Source organism: Dermacentor andersoni, chromosome 10 (assembly GCF_023375885.2).
Source record: "Dermacentor andersoni chromosome 10, qqDerAnde1_hic_scaffold, whole genome shotgun sequence".
Classification (NCBI taxonomy): Eukaryota; Metazoa; Arthropoda; class Arachnida; order Ixodida; family Ixodidae; genus Dermacentor; species Dermacentor andersoni.
In genome coordinates, this window is record NC_092823.1 from 122,101,114 (window position 1) to 122,122,264 (window position 21,151).

The following is a 21,151-nucleotide window of genomic DNA, read 5'->3' on the forward strand; positions in this document are numbered from 1 at the left end:
GGAGCACTCATATTTTAATTTGATAGTAAAGTCGATCTTGAAGAGCTGTTCTCTTGTTATTTGTGACAGGACAACACAGGATGAAATTTGACGAGGTGTGGCATTAAGACTAGGTGTTACGACGTTGCTCACACACATGCACAAAAAGTGCTGCAAGCATTTATTTTTGGCTGCATTCGCGTTCAGTGGCTGCAGTGATTGTAGAAACTGAACGAGCCAATTTCAATTGATGTCATGCATTTGTCAGCTGGTAACTCAAACTAGTTCTAGAAAAAAGTATTGTTAATTATTAAAATTGCTGTGGCGATGCCAGTACCTTTTCTAGGGTTTGGAAGGTTTGGTTCTTCACTTCATGCAAGAAAATAAGTTATTTCTTTTCACTCGGCAACCTTTGATCTTTGAATCCACATTTATTTTATGTGCCCCTAACGTATCGTAGCCAAGAGTATCTACAGTGTAACAAAATGATTCATGCACAGCTTGCTTGAGTCTGACGTGCAACATTTTTCTTTTTTTCCAGCAAAGCTCACCACTAAAATAATCCAAAAATTGAAGCAAAACTCCACCACCGAAAGGCACTCACACGACAGATCTGGTCCGATTGATCCACATTCCACGGAAGGAAAGAAAGTAAACCGATTTCACCCTTTATTAGTCTGAGAAGCTGCAAAAAAAAAAAGAGGAAAAGAACAGGTTAAAAACGGTGCCGCGTCGTCCACAATTGGAAAGCTCATCAAGCAGCAGCAGCATCAGTTGTCGAATTTTCCGGCCAAAAAAAAAAGCAAGTTTAAACAGTGCTCCAGTTTTTCCATCAAGAAGTTTTCTCTCTCAAAGAAGGAAAGAAAGAAGATACGCACTGGCAAGAAGTCCACGAACCTGCATCGTTACAGCATTGTAAACGCTAAGCCGCACAAAGCAAACACCGTTGCCTGTCTTGTCAGCTCCGGCAGGTTCCGCACACACCTCCTGGTGCCATCATGGCCAGCGCTAAGTGGCAGGTGAGTAGGGCGCATCATCGTGCATGGTACTGTCAAGTGGTACTAGGTGTGGGACATGTGGCACTGCTGAGCGGTACGTTTGTGATATGTTGAGTAAATGTAAATGGAAGCTGCAGTGGGCATGGTACCACCAAGTGGTAGTGTTGTACACTGAGTTCAGGCATTATCGTAAGTGGTACTTATTGTGGTACACTGAGTACACATGGGGAGGCAGCATTGTCGGTGGTACCAAAGAGTGGTACTTAGTGTAGAACTTCAGTAGTAACGAGCGGTAGCATTAGATATTCCATTGATAAAATATGTGGAGGTGGTACTGGTTATGATACCACCGAGTGGTACTACTTGTGGGACGTGTTGGATATGGTACTACGGAGTCGTCGTGATACATTGAGTAGATATAAGTAAACGGTGTTCGATACGGTACCACTGAGTGACAGTGTGGTACACTGAGTAGATATGGTGAGGCGGTATTGTGCCTGGTACCACTGAGGGGCACTTGTAATGTGGTAGGGGCAATGTGGTAGTCTGAGTATGTGGAGGCAGTATTGCACATGGTACCACAATGTGGTACTTAGTGTGGGGCTTGAGTTGTGATAGGAGCTGTTATTTGGTGCAGTGTCATTGTGGGGTGCATTGAGTAGACGTCGAGGTAGTATTGGGGATGGTACTACCAAGTGGTACTTAGTGCGGGACATGATCTTCTACACACAGTGCACACAAGGATGGAACCAAGAAAGGGTGCAAAGCACTGTGCCATTCTTTCTTTGTGTTTCGTCCTTGTTTGATCTGTACGTAGATCATGGATAACCAGCTTACCCAAGCCACCAGTCTAGTGTGAGACATTCACTAGTAATGGAAGGGGGGTATTGTACTTGGCACCTAGTGGTATTTTGAGTAGGTATAAGTGGGAGCAGTGCTGGGCATGGTACCCACCCAGTAATGTCCCTAGATAAGTTTCAAGGCAGTGCCATTCTCCCTTTCCTGCTCCTCTACTCTTTGTACATAGAATGCTGCTAGCATCTCCAAATTTCAGACCTCTCAACATGCATGAAAAAGCAAATAGCTGCTAGATTGTGTTGTACCACATTTGTTCTCAATAATAATTCTTAAACTGCATTCCGTGCAGTAAATCCTTATTCATGCATATTTTGGTGTAGACCATGCTGTGTAAAAGCCTTGGAGCCTTTTGAGGGTGCTAGTGATCAGTGTGGTTACATAGAAATGCCACTTGATCACACTAAGCCAATCACCTACGGGCAATGGCGAGAGCGCATAAGGATGAGGAGCACAGCGATTAGATGGAAAGAATAGTGCTACTTTGAAACTTGTTATTTAGGGACCTTACCACCCTATGTTACTTAGTGTAGGGTGGTGAATTGATATGAGAGGAAGTGGTATGGTATGGTATTGTGCGTGGTACTTTAAGTAGGCATTAGTTGGGGTGGTTTTGGGCATGGTACCACTGAGTGGTACGTTCCAGATCATGGTGACCTGGTGCAGGAACTTCAGTACTGAGACACCACCCATCCTTCATTGAAGGAACATAATTTACTGCTACAGTTTAAAGGAGTACTGACAAGCATTTTTGAAGCTGTAGAAGTTCTGTCATGCAATAGAAGAATGGAACTAAGCGTGAAAAGTGGGAAACGTAACAGTTGGTCTCGGAATGCTTGACTGGATGTCAACATTAGGATGACTTCTTGACACGGAGCAAAGTTGTAAAGTTTTCTGATGTCACATAGCCATCAAACCAAGTGCACATTTCTTACCACTGTGCTCGGTGTGGCCACTGCAGTGATCGCAGGAACATAATGGCTTTGTGCATCATTGTGTATCCTCCTCCAGAGTACTGAAACTGGTTTGTAGAAACATTATATAGTAAATATTATACAATTCTCTAATGTTTGTCATTGTTTCTTCGAGGGTTTATTTAGGCTTGCACATTCATTAACAAAAAAAAAGTGACGAGTCGAAAATTTCATTTCAGTACTCATTCTTTTTTTTAAGGTTTGGGACTGTGATGTTGCCTGTGGCATTTTGATGCTCAGTTGGACACTCTCAAATTCCTCCATGTTGTCAAATCTCGCTGTGTTTGCAATTTGAATCAATTGGAGAGGGCTGTAACTGCCCTGCGGGCCAACCAGGGCTGACAACACTGTGAATTTGGCAATGTGGTGCATATTGGACTGTGTCTGGAATCTGCAAACTTTGTCTGGTGGGGTCGATCTGTTGCGGCTTTTACTGCAACATTCTTGTTACGCCACTTCGTGCCATGCTTAAAATCGCACATTAGTCACGGCGGTAGAAAGACGCAACTGTGATTCTGCCTGCGATGCTTCGGTGCTATTCTGGACTCTTGTATTCGACCACATTCCGAAATTCCGCTGTGTTTCAGTGTTGAGCCAACTGCACAGGACGTAGCTGCCCTGTAAGGCAGTCAGGTATAACATGACAGAATTTGAGTGTTCATGAGCTCTGATCTTGGACGATCACATTCTTGAGATTTCACAGGACTAATGCCAGATGCATCAGTGTCCACCAGCAACGCAATTCTTGGTGCAGTGCCAAGCTGACTGCCTTATCATTGTCGGTCAGGAATACTGTCACTCGTCAACACACACATCTGCTAGTCACAGGAAGTCTCATGGAAGTGGAAGCATCCCTGAAAATGATTCTTTGAGAAGACCGCCCCGGAATAGCACCCTGTGCCTAGTAAGATTGTTTTGTTTGAGAATTTTGCTTTCACATGATTGTTACCTTGCACCATTTCCGAGCCACGCCGAAGCTGCACATGTGTCCACAGTGTCGAAAGGAAAGCACTGTGATTCTGTTTTGTGACGCTTCCTCGATCTCCGCATGCTCTGCAGGCATCTGGCGCTCAGCAGGGGGAAGACGAAGCCGGAGACCAGGCGTCATCCGGTTCCCCCAGGCAAAACGGAAAGCAAGGGAATGCGCATAGGGAGGCCGGCATTGTTGAAAAACTCCTGGTAAGCTCTTGCGTGCCTCCTTTGATTGATGTAGACCTTATTACTCCAATACCCTGGTCACTTGCATACATTTCAAGAGCATTCAAACCGTAGGCATCGGAAATCTGCGAGCCCCGTTTGCTTGCTCCCAGTGCAATTCCATGAGCTAGCAACGTGTTACATTGTGAATGTCGTCTGCTGCTTTTTACGGCGTGGCGGATGTTGCGAACATTTGAGCCAGCAGCAAGGCCGCGCAGACCACATTCCTGTTGCCAGGGTGACGTGCGTCACTTTTCCTTGACCCCACTCGATTTCTTTGTGCAAGTCATGTCCTTATCGCCGTAAGGCAGCAGCTAGCACGCTGGGACAGAAGAAACTTGAGATAACCAGGCAGATCTTGACATGCTGTCTTAGAAACACGCGAGGTGTGCTGCTCACTGCAGTCAAGGTGCGCACGAAACAAATGCGTCAGTTATTCAAATTCACATCAGCCAATAGGAGCACTCCATGTAGGTCACGTGACTGCTGTACTGCTGTAAAGAATTGCAATGCTAGTTAACCCTTTTCGCGCTGGGTTTTGTTGCTTTTATTACTGCGTGGATAAGTACGGTGTTGTGACTGTCTGAATCTGCGTCAACAGAATGCCGCGCTTGCGGGATCAGCTGTGTTATCTCAAAGCCCAATTTTTGAAGACAATGCACTAAAGAAGGCAATTCTTTTCAAATTCTGCTGTGTATTTCTTTTAAATAATTGTTCATGAGATAAAGGAAGGTTTAGGATTGCGAAAAAAAATTCATTAAAATTTTGAAATTTAGATTAAGTCGGCCTCTTCATTGCCACATGCCCCCTTTAATTCTGAATTTTAAACGTTTTTGGCTAATATGACTTTCGGGCGATTCAAACTTTTATGCTGTCCCAAGAGATTCGTATCATCGAGATTCTACTGTTATGGTGCATAGTGGTACTCAGCATGCCGGACTCAAATGGAACCATGTTTGAGTATGCAGGATGTTCAGTTTAACCACAGCGCATGCTCGGAGTTTTTGTCTCTGCCCCACTAGAGCATACCTGCCAACTCTCCCATATGCTCCTTATAAAGTTTAGGAATTCCATCTCAATCTACGATCTCATAAATGTTTTGTAAAGTTTGACGAAAAGTACTGTTTGTTGAAATGTTTCGCTTGCTGGTATCCGCCTGTAGCCTTTGATGTTGGAAGTACACTTGGGGGATACCTGCTTTGAACAACTTTGTAGTCATTCGAGTTCCTGAAGTAGGCGAAATCAGTAACAACAAAGTGGCCGAAAAGGTTGTAGTGTTTTGCTTGTCAATTTGTGCTGTTCCAAGTTTGCTGCTGTTGGTGTGCCAAATCTAAAGGTAAAATGTCATTAATACATGGCGTATATATATCCCATGAAAGGTGGGTGCTTAAGGCAAACAAATAAAAACGTGCTGTTGCGCCCTCCTATTTCTTTCCCTTTTGTGCAGTGTTCGTGGGTTATTTACCAATTTTAATATTGACAGGTTGGCAGGTATGCTAGAAGGGAACTGGCAAAAGCTAGTTGGTAAGTGCAAATGTGTACACCGTGAATGAAGGGTTAACGCTCAGGCCAGGAGGAAATGTCTCTATACATGAAAAAAAAAAAAGAAAATGTGACGCTACTGTATTTACTCACATAATGACTGTACCCTTCCAACATTGGCCATCAAACATTAGAATTCTTTTTGCTCTATAAAGATGCGCAGCACTGTCTGCTGAACATTTGTGGTGCCATCTCGTGGCAGTACAGTGACGTGCACCCTACAGTACTTGTTTTGCTTTGGCTTGGCTACAGCACTCGTATGGATTCATCCGGTGCTGCGAGCGGTCGGCGAGACTGTTCTTCCACTACAGCCAGTTCACGGGAAACATTGAGCACCTGCGCATAGGAGGTGAGTCACCACTGAGGAATTCAGGGGCTGTATTTTGTCCCTTGTTCAGCGCCTCTCATAACGCCCCACAGCGTAATAAAGCTGGGATTGACTTCTCGCCATGGTTGAAGATGCAAAACGAACTGAACCGGAGCAAAAGTATTATGAAACCAGATATACCCTGACCAGATGTCATACCCATGCCGTGTGCAAGTGATTAGGCAGAAAATAAGCAACAGAGTGACCACACTAAGGAACCTTACTTAGTCAGTAACATGGCAAGCCTCTGCTTTAATGTGTTTGCCAAATAGAGAACAATGAGTAAAACACGGCTCCTGATTTAATTCATAAGCGCAAAGTTTGAACAGCTTGGTATACATTTCTGGCCCCTCTTTTAGTACAGGCACCATATACGCTTCTCGCACCATTTGTACAAGGTGTAATGCGCTCTGAAAACACTCACGTGTCCTCTGAAGCTGTGACCAAAGCTTTGTGTTGTCCACCTAGTCACCGCCTACGATATCTGCCGAAACAGGTTCACCTAGCCGTACTAGGCACCATGCGCATCCATTGTAAACACCGAGGCAGCCGAGGCAATAAATGGACTTGTCACCATGTGATCAAACATGGCGGTGCCCACGGGATGACTGTGGAAAGGGTCTATAGTCTACCCGGAAAAACAAATAGCAAATTAAGGTTGTTGGTTGCCCCCAATTTATGCTTTAGGCTTGCTGAAGTACGTGGTTGAGTGTGTTGTGCTTGTCACACTGGTCAATCCTGTACATCTCATTGCCCAGACCCGGTGGAGTTCGAGATGACCAATGACCGAAAATCGGGAAAGCCCGTAGCCAGCGCCGTGGTTAAGATATCGTCCGAGGCCCTGTCCAGCGAGGTGCTTAGCGATGAGGTGGCAACGGGCTTCATCACGACCGAAGCCAAGGATGGTGCCGAGGTGAGTGACAAAGCATATCCTTAGCTGTTAAATTTTGTTGCGATTCTGGGTGAGTTCCAATACTTGCTATGGATGGCTAAATAGATAACAAAGCAGATAGTGGCCACCTTAAATGGACGCTAAACAGAAGAATGAGTTCAGTTTTACTAATAAAGTGCACTTTCAACAATATTTAAGAAGCCACTGCTGCCATGAGAGAAGAAAAATGGGTAGCGACGGGGGGGTCCTTATAAGTTCCTGCAGCAAATTGTCGTGATGGTGTAGATTTTGACGCCGCCTGCTTGGGCGTCATTAAATTTTTTTTTGTAAACGTGGACAACATATTAATATTCTAAAATCTAAGCTTGGAAAGTTTCAAGAACTTCCACTGAGCCACAAGAGCCCATATGTGAAAGAAAAAAAAAACCTTGAAATTCGTGATGCTCACCCTGACGTACCACCACTGTGATTTTAGTATGAAATTGGAAAAAAAAAGTAATGTTGGCCTTCATTTCTTGTAATGATAAACCTTCTATATCAAGGTTTCGAAAATTGGGGTCCTGAAGGAATATATTTTATCTGCTTAAACTGATTTGGTGTTTCTCTTTTAGTGTCGAAATTTGTCAAAATTTAGTGTCAAAGATAGTCAAAATTTATTCAGAGCTCTCGACTACAGCTTCTCTCATAGCCACCATGTTACTGTAAGAAACTATACCCTAACTCTGAAGTAGTTACTGGAAACCAGTCGGGGAGTAAGCCACCGACTGTACTGCAGAAAAGTACGTCAAAATCGAGAAGACCGAAGGGGTACAACTGGCTCGCTTTCTCACGTGCGCCCAGGGCCGAGTGGCATACGAGAGTCGCGGCGAGTGCTTCTTCCTGCCGTACACGGAAGAGGACATCGAGGAGGGCTACACGCTCCACCAGAACGACAGCGTGCGGTTCTATCTGGCCACCTGCAAGGAGACGGGTGCACCCTGTGCCAAGCGCGTGCGCCCCGAGAACGCCCCCGCCAAGGGCACTCCAGAAGCCCGGGGGGCACGCAAGAGCCTGCCGTCGCCATCGCCGTCTGGACAGCGCAAGCAGGGCGTCGTCTGCGCCCTCAAGGACACGTTTGGCTTTATTGAAAGGGGAGACGTCGTCAAGGAGGTAAGGCTGCGACTCCCTCCTGTTGCCCGAAGGCGTTACTCAGACCAGGAGCGATATTCTCGGGGCGATCGCTCTTGTGGACACAATCACTAATGTAATGCCCAAAGTATGATACGTGCTGCGCTGAGTTTGATGCTACTAAATCCTTATTTAAGCTCGAGAAACTTGATGCATAGCTTTTAGCAATGCTGTTCCTTTCTATATATATATATATATATATATATATAGATATATATATACACACACACACACACACACACACACATTGGAACAAGTTTTGCAGTTGGAGATAGTACAGCAAATAAATTAGTAATTAAGTTATAAATTAAGTAACATTTCCTTGTATTGGTTCTTGTACAAATATACTCTCCATGCCCAAAAATAAAAGCTAACAGGTTGTTTTAGCTTACCTTGATGGGGAACTGTATTCGGGCAATACAGGGTTAAGGAATTGTGACACGGAAGCCATGTTGTGTTCCAATTTTCAAGTGTGTTGCCTCGTGTTGTTCCCACTTTGCCAGATCTTCTTTCACTCGAGCGAGTGCGGCGACTTTCGGGCCCTATCGCTGGGCGAGGACGTGGAGTTCACTGTGCAACTTCGCAACGGCAAGGAGGTGGCATGCAACATCACGCGCCTGGCGCCCGGCACAGTGGTCTTCGAGGACGTTGACCCCGAGCTGCTCCAGGGCCGCGTGACAGTCGTGGCCGACAGGGGTCGGCCGTCACAGGCAGCCGCCGCTGATCCTCTGCCGGGACGCATTGTCTACACACAGGGCGAGGAGTGAGTGTTGAAGAAGGATCTGATATTTTGCTTTGGTTGGCACGGAACGTGAGAGAAAACAACTACGTTAAACTCTCTTTTGGAGAAACGTGTGGGTTTTCGCTCGTAGCTTGTACTACTCTTATATGGATGAGTACTTTACTCTTTCATGACCTGATGAGCTTACGCAAGCCCCACTGGTGTGCCTTGAACGTATGATGCCAAAACAGTAGAACCCTACTGAGATATATTCATTTAAGGGACCGCAGCAAAAGAATGCATGATCTGCTGCACATCTGATAATGCTGGCCCTTGTGGCACTACTGATGAGACTGAAGGCTGTTCTCACACAAAACCTTATATGAAGGAGACAAATTACAGTTGACTTCTGATAATGCGATCCTGATGGCACCGACGAAATTGGTAGAATTATCCGGTGGGTTAAATTAAACAAACTGCAGAAAAAGAGGTCAGAACACGCTGATTCATTTTGCAGTATTTGCCGGATTACAACGGGCCCAAATAAAATGTGGGCCCGCTTACAATGTATCCAAAATAGGAGGCTAACTTAGAGATAATATTAAAGCTTCTAAACAAAGGAGAAATATAAGGCTTGCCCGATGTTTTAAATTTTTTTTCCAGAAGAATGGGCAAGGATATGTGTTGCACAGTGGCAGCCAGTTTACTAAAGTTAGCTTTGCCGTACAGTTGTATATAAAGTCAGCTTCGCTTCAATACAGCAACATTATGTGGCAAAGCATACCACCACTGTGAATGCAGTTTTCCGCCCAATTTTCTTGGGAAAAAGGGAGTGCGCGTTGGAATCGGGTTAAGGGGGGACACCCCACTTAAATTTGCATTTTTTATTTGTGGCCACAATTTGATAAAACTTCCATCACCTATGTATTTTGACATGCTGATTTCAAATATTCAGTTGGTTTTCCCATGCAACAAGTACTTTTCAAAATATAAGCAATTCATGTTTTTTTGTATGGACTAATTTGGAGGCAAGTTCTCTCTACAATGCTGGCTGTTAATGAAGGAGACTGGCAGATCAAAATGATGTTGAATGATCGGAGGTTGCAGTGCTACAAGAATGAATGTTCTAAACTGATTTATGCTGAAGTTACAGCATGTCAAACTTTTGTAAGCAGAAGGCATTAGTGTAACCCTGAAGAAATTATTACTTTTTCAAAATTTCTGTAATGATATTTGTTCACATTTTAGGCCTACTGCACTCCCATTTTGTCCACCTTTCTGATGAAAAAAGAATTATTGCAATAAGATGAGTAGAACCAGAGATATCGTCACTCCAAAACTACACTACCATCAAAAATGTCGTTTTGAGAAAACGAGAAAAAACATTTCAGGACATGTTCATGGTGATTACGGCAAATGCTTGAATACTAAATTGATCAAGGATGATACAGGGGTCCAACCAGGCAAGAATGAAACTTTCGCTTCTTTAAGGGGGGACACTGTAATTCAAATAATGTTCATGATGTTTTCCATCAATATTCATGAACTTTCCATTCTTGTTAAGACCTTTGTGCTGATTTCAAATATGTAATTATTTTTCCAGTAGGCCATTTAGTTCTTAAGATAAATGAAGTTCATTGTTCATAATTTGCAGAAATAGGGGAGAAAATGCGCTACGAAATTCGTATTGGCACATGCCTGGGTACTAGAAAACATAAGGAACATAATGGTAGGGATACTATTCTGATATATCAAATATTAGTAATTTTATAGCAATTCAATCTTTACTGTTCGAATTGTGGCTACCCTACTGTCTGATCTAAAGCAGAATTGAAAATTTTTAAAGCAGAAATTCCAAAATCTGACCCTACATTGTGTACAAGTGAAAAGTCGGTGTTTTGAGAAAACGAGAAAAAATGAATACATTCACTTTTAATCAAAAGTACAGAAATAATTTTGCATTATTTTGCAGTGAAAGTGGCTAAAAGCCACCAGGAATGTAGTCGCTCTGACCACGGCCACCCAAATGCGGCAAAAACATCGTTTAGCACCGTTCGCCGATTCCCGGTGGCTTGCATCGCGCGCGCGGCAAGGTTGTTCGCGCGGGTCGAGCTCCATGCCGACGCGATATCGCCGCAACACGCGCACGTGATAACGATCTTTATGGCGAGGCCAGATAAGCGTTCGCTTTTGCCTACTGCGACGCTGCCGCCGCACACCCTGCACTTGACAACATCAGTCCGTTCGCGGAGTCCTACTGAGGAAAGCGAAGCCTGCCTCGGCGTCGACTGGCGCGGCTGCAACGCCGTCGGCGCGAGTGAGCAAATCCAACCCCCGCGTTGTTGCGGGCGTTGACGCAAGAACTCGAAGTTTTTTTGAGGATTCATCTCCCTCTGCAACAAATCCGCACGTTGCAACATTGCAGTGTCACGCCGAACGCAGCCGCTGTCCGTAACGATTTCACTCATTTGTGAGCTGGCTAGGCCTACTTCGGCATCGTCCGCGGTTTCGGCAACATTTGCGGTTGGCGGCGAGCTACTCTCGATGCTTTTAGAAGGAATGGAGCGCTTTTGAAAGTTATAAGCTGATCGCTTCTTCTTTCTGCCGAACTTGTGACTCGTGGCGAACTTTCCCGGTGGATCGGACATCCTTGGGCATGTGCCAACAAACCTACGAGACGCGCAGTCGCGTCGCCTGCGGAGTGGAGCAGACGATGGGAACCTCGCGCAGCCAACCACAGCACGCGTTTTTGGTCACGTGCGCTAGTCAACGAATCGGATCGCGCGTTCGGGCTTTTTTTTTTCTCCCCGGATTTCAACGTCACGGCGTACCGACGGAGTCACTTTTGGCGGGAAATTAAAGAAGGAAGGCTCCTCTTTCCAACGAGACCAAGATGGCTGCGATCGCGCGCGTAGAAAAAGAGCTACGCGCCGCGATAAAAAGGGCTGTTTTTGCGCGGAATTCAGCTCACAGTGATGTTACAAATTGATATTGCGGACGAAATACTCTTCCCCGAGATTCAAAACTTGGTGAATTAAAGGAATATTAGCTGTAGATATCAAAAATTTCGTTTTCGAAAAATCGATTTTTTCGCGATTTTTTTCGCCGCAAAGAGCCGTGTCCCCCCTTAACACCATGATCCAGACATAGGCGAGCTACCGTTATTGCTTAAAAATCTTTGTAGGGCACAAAACAAATACCGTATTTACCCGCGTATAACCCGCCCCTGCGTATAACCCGCACCCCTAACTTTGAACTCGGCGGAAAAAAAAAAAAAAAGCTCGCGTATAACCCGCACGTTTACCTGAAAAAAAAAAATGAGCGCTAGAAAGATGCAACTGAAAGATGCAACTCACACTCAGTGATCATTTCGTTTTCAGAACATTTATTCAAACGACCGCCACCACGTCACTGGTTATCCGATTCTTAATCGTCGCCGCTCTCACTACTGCCATCCGAGGCTTCATCGCCACTCTCAAAGACGTAGTCGTCCTCGGAACCATCCAAACTATTACTGATCGCACATTTTTTAAAGCTTTTGCGCACCAAATCGGCCGGTATCGCTTTCCACGATCCACTGGCACAGCAATGGAATATCAGGCCTTCGCACGCGTCCCGTCGGTGTGAGGGTGTAAATGCCGTCGGCCATCCACTGGGCATACAGCCGCTTCACGTGTGCCTTGAACGGCTTGTTCAGGCACACGTCGAGTGGCTGTAGCATGGACGTCATGCCGCCAGGTATTATGACGAGGTCGGTGCTGGTCTCGGCAAGGCGAGCCTTCACCGCATCAGTGCAGTGGCCTCTGAAGGAATCTAGTACGAGCATCGACCGGCGTGCCAGCAAGGCACCTGGTCTTCGCTCCCAGATTACTCGAAGCCAGTCACCGACTAGGCCACTGTTCATCCACGAATTTTCTTCCGCACGCACAACGATTCCTGGGGGCAGTGGAATGCTAGGTAGCGTCTTGCGTTTGAAAATGACATACGGGCGCAGTTTCGTGCCGTCAGCCAAAGCGCATAGCATGACTGTGCAGCGCAGCTTGGCATTTCCGCCGGTCAGCACGCTGACTGATTTGGAGCCCTTTTTTTCCATGGTCGTGTCCATCGGCATCTCAAAGTACACAGGTGTTTGGTCAGCATTTCCCACCTGAGACAGCAAATAGCTGTGCTCCTTCCGAAGTGCGATCACATATCGTTGAAAGTTCAACAACTTTTCCTCGTAGGCTTCAAGAAGCCGCTGGCACATGGTTGTTCGCCGCCGCATAGAAAATCCATGCCTTCGCATGAAGCGCTGAAGCCATCCACGGCTTGCACGAAACTCACGTGGAATGTTCAATTCCCGGGCCAACTTCAGGGCTTCCATTTGCGCCATCCCAGTCGAAACAGCGTGGCCACGACTTCTCTGCTCCTCAATGAACTTCGCAAGCTGCGTCTCGAGGTGGGGGTACGCGCCAGTCTTCGGACCCCGAAACGCTCGCCTGTCCCGGTTCGTTGCTTCGAGACTCTCTTTTTTCTTCCTCCAGTCGCGAATGCACGACTCGTCGACGTCATGCTGTCTTGCAGCAGCTCTGTTGCCGATTTCTTCGGCAGCGGCTATAATCTTTAGCTTCTCTTTCGCTGTGAAACACTGCCGTCGAGTCGCACTCATGATGCCAAAACAAAGCAGGCAAACAGTGCAAACTGGGGTAAGTACACTAAACAGCGCCTAACGCGAGGCTCAACAATGCTGGCCTTTCGTTGGCCCTTCATCGGCTTGACAAGCGTCGATGACGATGGGGATGGCGGACTACACGGGGAGGCCGCCGCACATTGCGGTGAAGCCGACCCCCCCCCCTCCCAAGGAAAAAATTCGCAGATAACCCGCACCCCCACTTTTTAAACGCGTTTTTTCACATTTTGGTGCGGGTTATACGCGAATAAATACGGTAGGTGTTCTGTAGGAATAAAACTTATCTTCAATGTATTCACTGTCCCTTAACTTCTGCCCAGACAGACTCCGCCAGTAAAGGAGTTGTTACAGCTGAGCCCAATTATAGTGATCCCAGATGCAACAATCTGTTGGTTATAACGACTACATTTCAGTGCATTTACAATTTTCGGGCCCCTCCTATGGAAACTGCCTCCAGATATGACGAACATTTTTTAAATCACCGTACTGCTACCACAAACGCATTGAACCCAGTCTTGGCAAAGAGAGGGCACTCATGAAAGTGCCAAAGCACAGAAGCATGACCAAACAGGGCGCCCCGCTCCAGTCCAAATTGCTACGATGATACGGCCTGCAAGATGAACGAGCAACCGCCTCGCACTGATTTCAGAAGCTGCGAAGGTCACGAATGGTCACGCGTTTTCAGGGCACGCCTTCATTGTGGAGGGAGGCCGCATGCATCATAAACAGCATGGCGCGAGGTGTGCGCCAGTGCAATGATGGCATCACTCACGTTTTTGTGCAATTGTCCATTTGGAACGACCATCTATGCCTTTCCACCATGCGAACAACGGCCGCTCAAGCGTACCTGTCAACGCGGCCAGAGCCGGCGAGAACGCTGCAGCATGCCCTGCTACACAATGGTTGCAAAGGATCGGCGGTTACTACACCGTTATCCGAAGTTCCCGGTTCGGTGTCAGTTCATTTACGTATTGCCGATTAGTGATAACGGTTTGCGGTGACATTTTATCTTTCGAACATCGAATTTTTTTCGCCCAAAGCAACATAGATAACTTAATTTTATGCCTCTTGTGTGGCTGATGGGCAGTCATAATTCCGATTCCGTGATGTCCGAGACTTTCACAGGCTGGCGGCATGCTGCAGTAGTTTCCAAAGTTTGCGCTTCTGGCCAACTAGAATACTTCACTCGTGTGTGCAGAATACAGGCATGTCCTGCTGGTAGTAAAGTGTATCACGAGCTCTCGAGTAAAAAATGGCTGCACTTGCTGTTTCGAAATGATAGGCGATCGGAATCGGCCGCCGGTTTGAAAGAGCTGCACGATGCCCGATTTCATTCTTTGGATGGTCGTTTCTAACGGAAGTTTGCAGCTAGGTGTGGAAATACACCGGGAACAAAAATGACACTAAAAATTTGGTTTTCGGATCAAAGTGCTGCCATATTTGTTAAAAACGGGTTAGTTTGTATTGGAGTCAACATATAGGGTTTGGGTGTGTGTACGCTGACCAGTCAAGTTCGAATTATCCAGTGAAGGCTGAATTTAGAATCAAAATAAAGTTCGGGCTCATAGAAATGTATGGGTGCCAACCAGGACCTTCGTTCGAGACCGAATTAACGGAAGTCAACTGTATTAAAATCTCACTTAGTAAAGCTAGTTATCGCTGCCTAATGATTCAGTTGAACTTTAAAAAGCTTTTAAGGGTGGTCGTAGCTGTAGCTTCTTTTAGTGCTTAATTTGAATCTTCGATAATAAAAGCCTCTATTCAAGCACTCGCAGCCCTATTTGAGTTTACACGCAGCCTTGTATATTGAAGGAATGCATCAAAGGTCAGGAGACAGTATCGCAAATGTTGGTGTGGATCGACTTCATGTCCCTTCATCTACCTCCTAAGACTTCATGAGTAGTGTTGAGATTGGCGACAGGCGACAATCTGATCTTTCTCTGCCACACGACAGGTTCTCCAAAGTGACCATTTTCAGTGGTGATGTAAAACTGGGAATGTATCAACAAGCTTCCTTGTTATTTTTGACAAAGAACTGTATGCCTGCCTTTCATTCACTCATTGCGCACTGTTTTGTCTGCAGAGAACTGGAGATGCCTTATGGTGAACGCGACCCAAAGTGCGAGTACTCCCTCCAAGTCGGCGACCAAGTCCAGTTCAGCATCGCCACCGACCGCCGGGACGGCCTCCAGCGGGCCACCAACATTGAATTGCTCGACCAGACGTTTGCCAACGAGTCTCGACAAGTGGTGAGCCTTCCCGGACTGTGCCGTTTCGTTGCCAAATGGCATCGGTCTTGTTGCTGTCTGTCCTTTAAACCATGAATTGAAAGAGCTCTGGATTCGCATGTGTTGTACATAGCACGCAGGAGGAACTTTAATATGTTTGTTCTTACTAAACAGCTAGTGAAGTACCATTGTTGGGTGCGGTGTTACGGAAGAGAGGTCTATTGTCATAAGCTTTTGATATTCATCAGCCTGGCATACGAGATGTAGTGAACGAAGCGCCGTGAACTTTTTAGTTGTGCATGGCTTCATGGGATCCCACCAGAACTTTCTAGCTATTACGGGCGCCTAGAGGGCTCCATTCTAATGACCTTCGGTTGTAGCAGTAGTACCTGGGGGAGGCAGTCATTCTTTTCCTCATTTTTTTTTTAAGTACAGTCGAACCTGTTTATTTTGACCTCTATAGTTCCGCGAAAAGCGATCATTGTATCAGTAGCTCGTTAGATGTGGACTCGGCCTTCAAAACATACAAAAATTAACAACAGTGTAGCTGGTGTTGGCAGTTACAATTCAAAACCACTTTGGTCCGAAAGCCGCATTTTTAGTCTCTTCATTTCTGTTCCGGACATGTGCTTTTATGTAAAGAACGAATTGCGGCACTATAGCTCTTTCAAAATGGCGCCCGCCTAGTTCCGATAACCGGCCATTTCGAAACTACAAGCGCAGCTGCCGGCATGTTTTTTTTTTTTTTTTTTTTCGGAAGCTTGTGATATATTTTACTGTCGGCGAGACAAAAGTGGATTCTGCATGCAATAGTTAAGCGTTCTAGTTGGCTGGAATCAAAAGCTGCTGTGGTATCTGCAGCATCAGCGGTAACTGGGAGTTAGGTTTTGTATGTTGCTTCGGTCGAAAAAGTATGAAGCTGCAAAGCTAGAACGCCATTGTGAACGTTTATCAGGGATTATGTAAAAGCGTCCACGAACCGCAATCTCCCAATAACGGCATAGTAACTGCCGACCCTTTGCAGCTTTGCGTGAAATTGGCACGTTGTACAGCGTTCGCGTGGATTCTGGCCATGTTGATGTCCACAGCAATGATAAACAAGCAGCGCTTGAGGGGCTGTCAGTCCAAATTGGTTCAAATCATTGAAATAGGCGTATAGCACACGCTACTGCACAGAGAACTGTGCAGAAATGACAGTGGAACCGTTGTGCCCTCCGAGATTGCGCATGGAGAACTGCGCAAAAACTGGAGTGCCGCCGTCGTCGCACCCGAGATAGCACCAGTGCCGTCATCTCGGAGGACAGCCGCCATACTGCCTCACCAGAAAGCTTGCTGGAGACGTGCCTTGAAAGCATGCATGGTTACCCTAGCATGGTTGAAAGTGAGTGGGTTTTCTCGTGGCATCCGAGATCCACGCGCAGCACTTGCGCATCTCGGAGCCAGTGTTTCAGTCGCGGTTGGAGTGAAGTGGCCAGACGCGCTGCTCTGCTTCAGAACTTTGTGTGCACTCTCCTTTCGCTGCACTGGTTTTGAAGTGCTCGTAGTAATACGACGCTGTTGAAAAGGTTTATTATATCTGGGTGCAGTTTCAATGGGCAGGGTCGGAAAATCGCAAATGCAGTGAAATGTAGTCGTCATAACCGATAAATCGTTATATCTGAGATCAATATAAGTGGGAATAACTGTGCCTTTATATCTTATGTATGAAGAAATGTTAACTCATTTGCATTTGATATATTGAGGTATTACTATAGTGCCCTGTTATTTGCTATAGTCCTGACAAGCATCGCGGGACAGGAGTGGCCATGAATGATGGTCTCATCATGAGTGGGCACCTTTGCATTTGATATATTGGGGTTTAGTGCCACCAGAGGTTTAGTGCCACACTCAGTGTCTGTTCTAGCTGTAGCCATGTTTGACTAGCTCTGGGTCTCTTCATGATAGCGGCGACCACCTTTTCATTTTGCATATTGACGTTTGACCAGATGCACACCACTTGTCTAGATGTACCCATGCTCGGCAGTCCTGCACTGGTTGCCGTAGAGAGTCTCTTAGTATGACGAACGACATCCTCACCGCTGGGGTTTTACTAACCTTATTGCCAACGAGGCATGCTTAGGGCCTTGTCATTAGTCATAGCCATTAGCCATAGCCTTGTGTGGTAAGGTTGTGGGGGCTGTCATAGAAACTGGTCTCTTGGCAAGAGCGTTGGCAAGCAGTGGACCTTTTTTTCCTTGTGCCCTCCCTCTTGGCGCGTGTCGTAGGGTGTTGTGGCCACAGTGAAGGAAAGCTTTGGCTTTATCAGCTGCCAGGATCGCGACAGCCAGATCTACTTCAAGACTTGCGAGCTGCTCGACCCGGACATGACCTTGCATCCGAGTGACGAGGTGGAGTTCACGGTGGCTCAAGTAAGGGACTCCAACAACTGCTGCCACTGTTCCCATCACCTCCGCCAGGTTGCTGCACTCGACTTGCACGTGCTTCTGCACTGACACACCTGCACTTGCATGCTTGCTCTCAGCGACACTGCTTGCAAAGCTTGCTGCTGCTATGGGGAATCTTGCAACAAAATACAGGCAGGCCTTTGCATGTTTGGTGCCTGTAAAGCCATACGTAGCAAACAGCTGTTTTACCTTGTGGTCTTGTGCATAATTCGAGCACTGTTATGACAAGCTTTGCTGCGCCACTGCTGCCAGAAAGGTTGTAGTCCTTAGTGGTTTAAAATGAAACTGTGGTATGAAGCACGTATGCAGTCAACGTCCGATTTTTCGGATTCCCTAGGGGCCGCGAAAACGTGAAAAAAATGTGAATGCATGCCTTTTACTGCCCCCGAGGGCTCGAATTGCTGCAGGTACGTCAGAAATAGCTCTGAAGGCCTGCTGATACACTTATTAAGCATATCGATGCTCGTAGTATGACAGGAGACGGAGGGTGCACGCATGTATAGTTAAAGAATGTGTACTGTGTCCCGTGACAATTATCCCCCTTCCCACTCTTGATATGCCTCACCACAGTACTTCGCCTAGGCTTCACCGCGTCACACTGTGCTGTATGTAGGCGAAGCTGACTTAAGGGAACTGGCATTATGCAGTGTGTTGTGTTTTCAAAGCTATTGGCGAGGATTACAAAGGCAGAGTCAGTGCCATTGCAGACAGCAGCAAGTTCTTTCAATGAAAAATCACCGACCAAGCACTCTGTACAGATGGATAAGAGGGGACACTGCTATTGAAATAAACTTCCTTTTTTTTTCATCCGTATGAATGAAACTTTCCATTCTTAAGGTTTTTGTGGTGATTTCATATATGTAATTCTTTTTCCAATAGACCATTTAGTTCTGAAGATAAACGAAATTCGTTGTTCATCATTTGCAGAAACAATAGAAAAATGACCGCATTACAACTGTTCATATTGGCACATGCCCAGGTATTAGATAACATTACGAACACAATGGCAGGGATACATTTTCGATATAACAAATTTTATTAATTCTATAGCACTTCAATCTTCACTGTTCCAAATGTGGGTACTCTACTGTCTGATCTAAAGCAGAACTGAAAAATTTTAAAGCATAAATTCCAAAATCTGTTCCTGCCACTCTGTGCTTTGCACACTCAGCTACGAGCCACAACAAAAATTATGGTTCTACCTGCCTTGAAGACAAAAACTTTGCTGCTGCAAATCAGCAAGAAGTGCAAAATCTGTGTTTTGAGAAAACGAGAAGAAAAGAAATGCGTTCACTTTTAATCAAAAGTGTGGAAAAAATTTTGCAATATTTTGCAGTGAAAGGGGCTAAAAGCCACCAGGAATGTAGTCGCTCTGACTACGGCCACCGAAATGTGGCAAAAACATCGTTTAGTGCTATTTGCCGATTCCCAGCGGCTTGCATCGCGTGCGCGGCAAGGACGTTCACAATGAACAGGTTGCTCTTCTGGTTGCCATTCATGCAGGGAGAGCTCCACGCTAACGCTGCATCACTGCAGCACGTGCACGTGATAACGATCTTTATGGCGAGGCCATATTCTCGTTCGCGTTTGCCTACTGTGATGCTACCGCTGCATACTTTGCACTTGACAGACGACATCGGTGTGTTCATGGAGTCCAAACTGATGATAGTGAAGCCTGCCTCAGCGTCGACTGGTGCAGCCGCAACATCGTCGGCGCGAGTGAGGAAATCCAACAGTTGCTGGCATTGAAGCAAGAACTTGAAGTTTTTTTGGGGGGACAGTCGTCTCCCTCCGCAGCAAATCCACACGCTGCAACATTGCAGTGTCATGTTGAACTTGGCCGCTGTCCGAACACTCTCTTGTTCGTAAGCTGGCTAGGCCTACCTTGCCATCGTCCAGTGCTTCGGCATCACTTGTGCTTATCAGTGGACTAGTCTTGTTGTTTTCCGAAGGAACGTTTTCCGAAGGACTGGAACGCTTTTGAAAGTTATAAGCTAATTGCTTCTTTTTGCCGAATTTGTGGCTTGTGGCGAACTTCCCTGGTGGATCAGACATCATTGCTCACTTATCACAAACCTACAAGAGGCGCTGTCGCATCGCCTGCGGAGTGGAGCAGTTGGCAGGAACCTCGTGCATCTAACCACAGCACACGTTTCTGGTCACGTGCGCTAGTTGACAAATGGAATCTCGCGTTTGGATTTTTTTTTCCTCCTCGGATTGCAAAGTCACCAGCGAGCCGGTAGAGTCACTTTTGGCAGGAAATTGAGAAGAAAGGCTCCTCTTTCCAACGAGACCAACATGGCTGTGATTGCGCACGTAGGAAAAGAGCTGCGCGCCTCAATAAAAAGGGTTGTTGTGCAGAACTAAGCTCACAGTGAGGTTATAAATTTATATTGCGGGCAAAATACTCTTCCGTGAGATGGGAAACTTGGTGAATTAAAGGAATAGTAGTTGTATGTATTGAAAATGTTGTTTTCAAAAAATTGATTTTTTTTTCACAATTCTTTCACCTCAAAGAGCCGTGTCCCCCCTTAACCAGCGAGACTGAAACGTGTGGCCCCAGTGTTTATCACTGGGTTAATCCCGACGATTCATTAAACGACAGCTTGGTTGGCTGACGGGTCCTCAGTACGCAGTCGCTCCTTGTGCGTGGCTGCACGAGCCTGTTATTGTGCCCAGGCTGCAGCATTGGCACGGCGTAGACAATCTCGTTCCCGGTTCTGCTCGCTGCATTGCTGATCGAAAGCTGTGCTCCTCAGGAGTGCATATGACGCGTGGCCTACCCATTTCGGAGCCGCAGAGAAACTGCCGCGCCCGCGCTTGGCTGTGACAGAGAGCAACGACGTCACTACTGGCGCAGCTGATCTGACATGACCTAGGCAGCACAAGGCCTTTTCACTCCGGTCAATGACTTCATGTTACCTGGTCTGACTGCTACAGAATATAATGGGGATGCTCCCGAGTAGGCAACAGTGATTTTGATATGCCCGCTTTCATCACGCCAGCCTTGTCAAAGTATAAATTTTAGGCCTGACGTGACGTCATGGATTGAAGCAAACAGGTCTTGTGCTATCTAGGTGGTGTTGGCTAATCGCGCGCCTCTCTTTCTCATCGCGTG

The 21,151-nt window shown here is 46.3% G+C and overlaps 1 protein-coding gene across 3 annotated transcripts in view; it reads left to right on the forward strand.

Moving 5' to 3' along the window:
* Unr (cold shock domain-containing Unr) overlaps positions 1-21,151 on the forward strand; it is a 53,496-nt gene that overhangs the window by 2,487 nt on the left and 29,858 nt on the right. For 2 of the 3 annotated variants that reach the window (XM_055077915.1, XM_050192445.2), the window contains exons 2-9: positions 521-998; positions 3,866-3,985; positions 5,798-5,894; positions 6,671-6,825; positions 7,645-7,953; positions 8,475-8,734; positions 15,445-15,610; positions 17,854-17,997. In XM_055077915.1, coding sequence (XP_054933890.1) covers positions 978-998; positions 3,866-3,985; positions 5,798-5,894; positions 6,671-6,825; positions 7,645-7,953; positions 8,475-8,734; positions 15,445-15,610; positions 17,854-17,997 — 1,272 coding nt within the window. In that variant the 5' untranslated portion in view covers positions 521-977. The remainder of the gene's footprint in view (positions 1-520; positions 999-3,865; positions 3,986-5,797; positions 5,895-6,670; positions 6,826-7,644; positions 7,954-8,474; positions 8,735-15,444; positions 15,611-17,853; positions 17,998-21,151) is intronic. The other variant, XM_055077917.1, reaches the window with a different exon arrangement.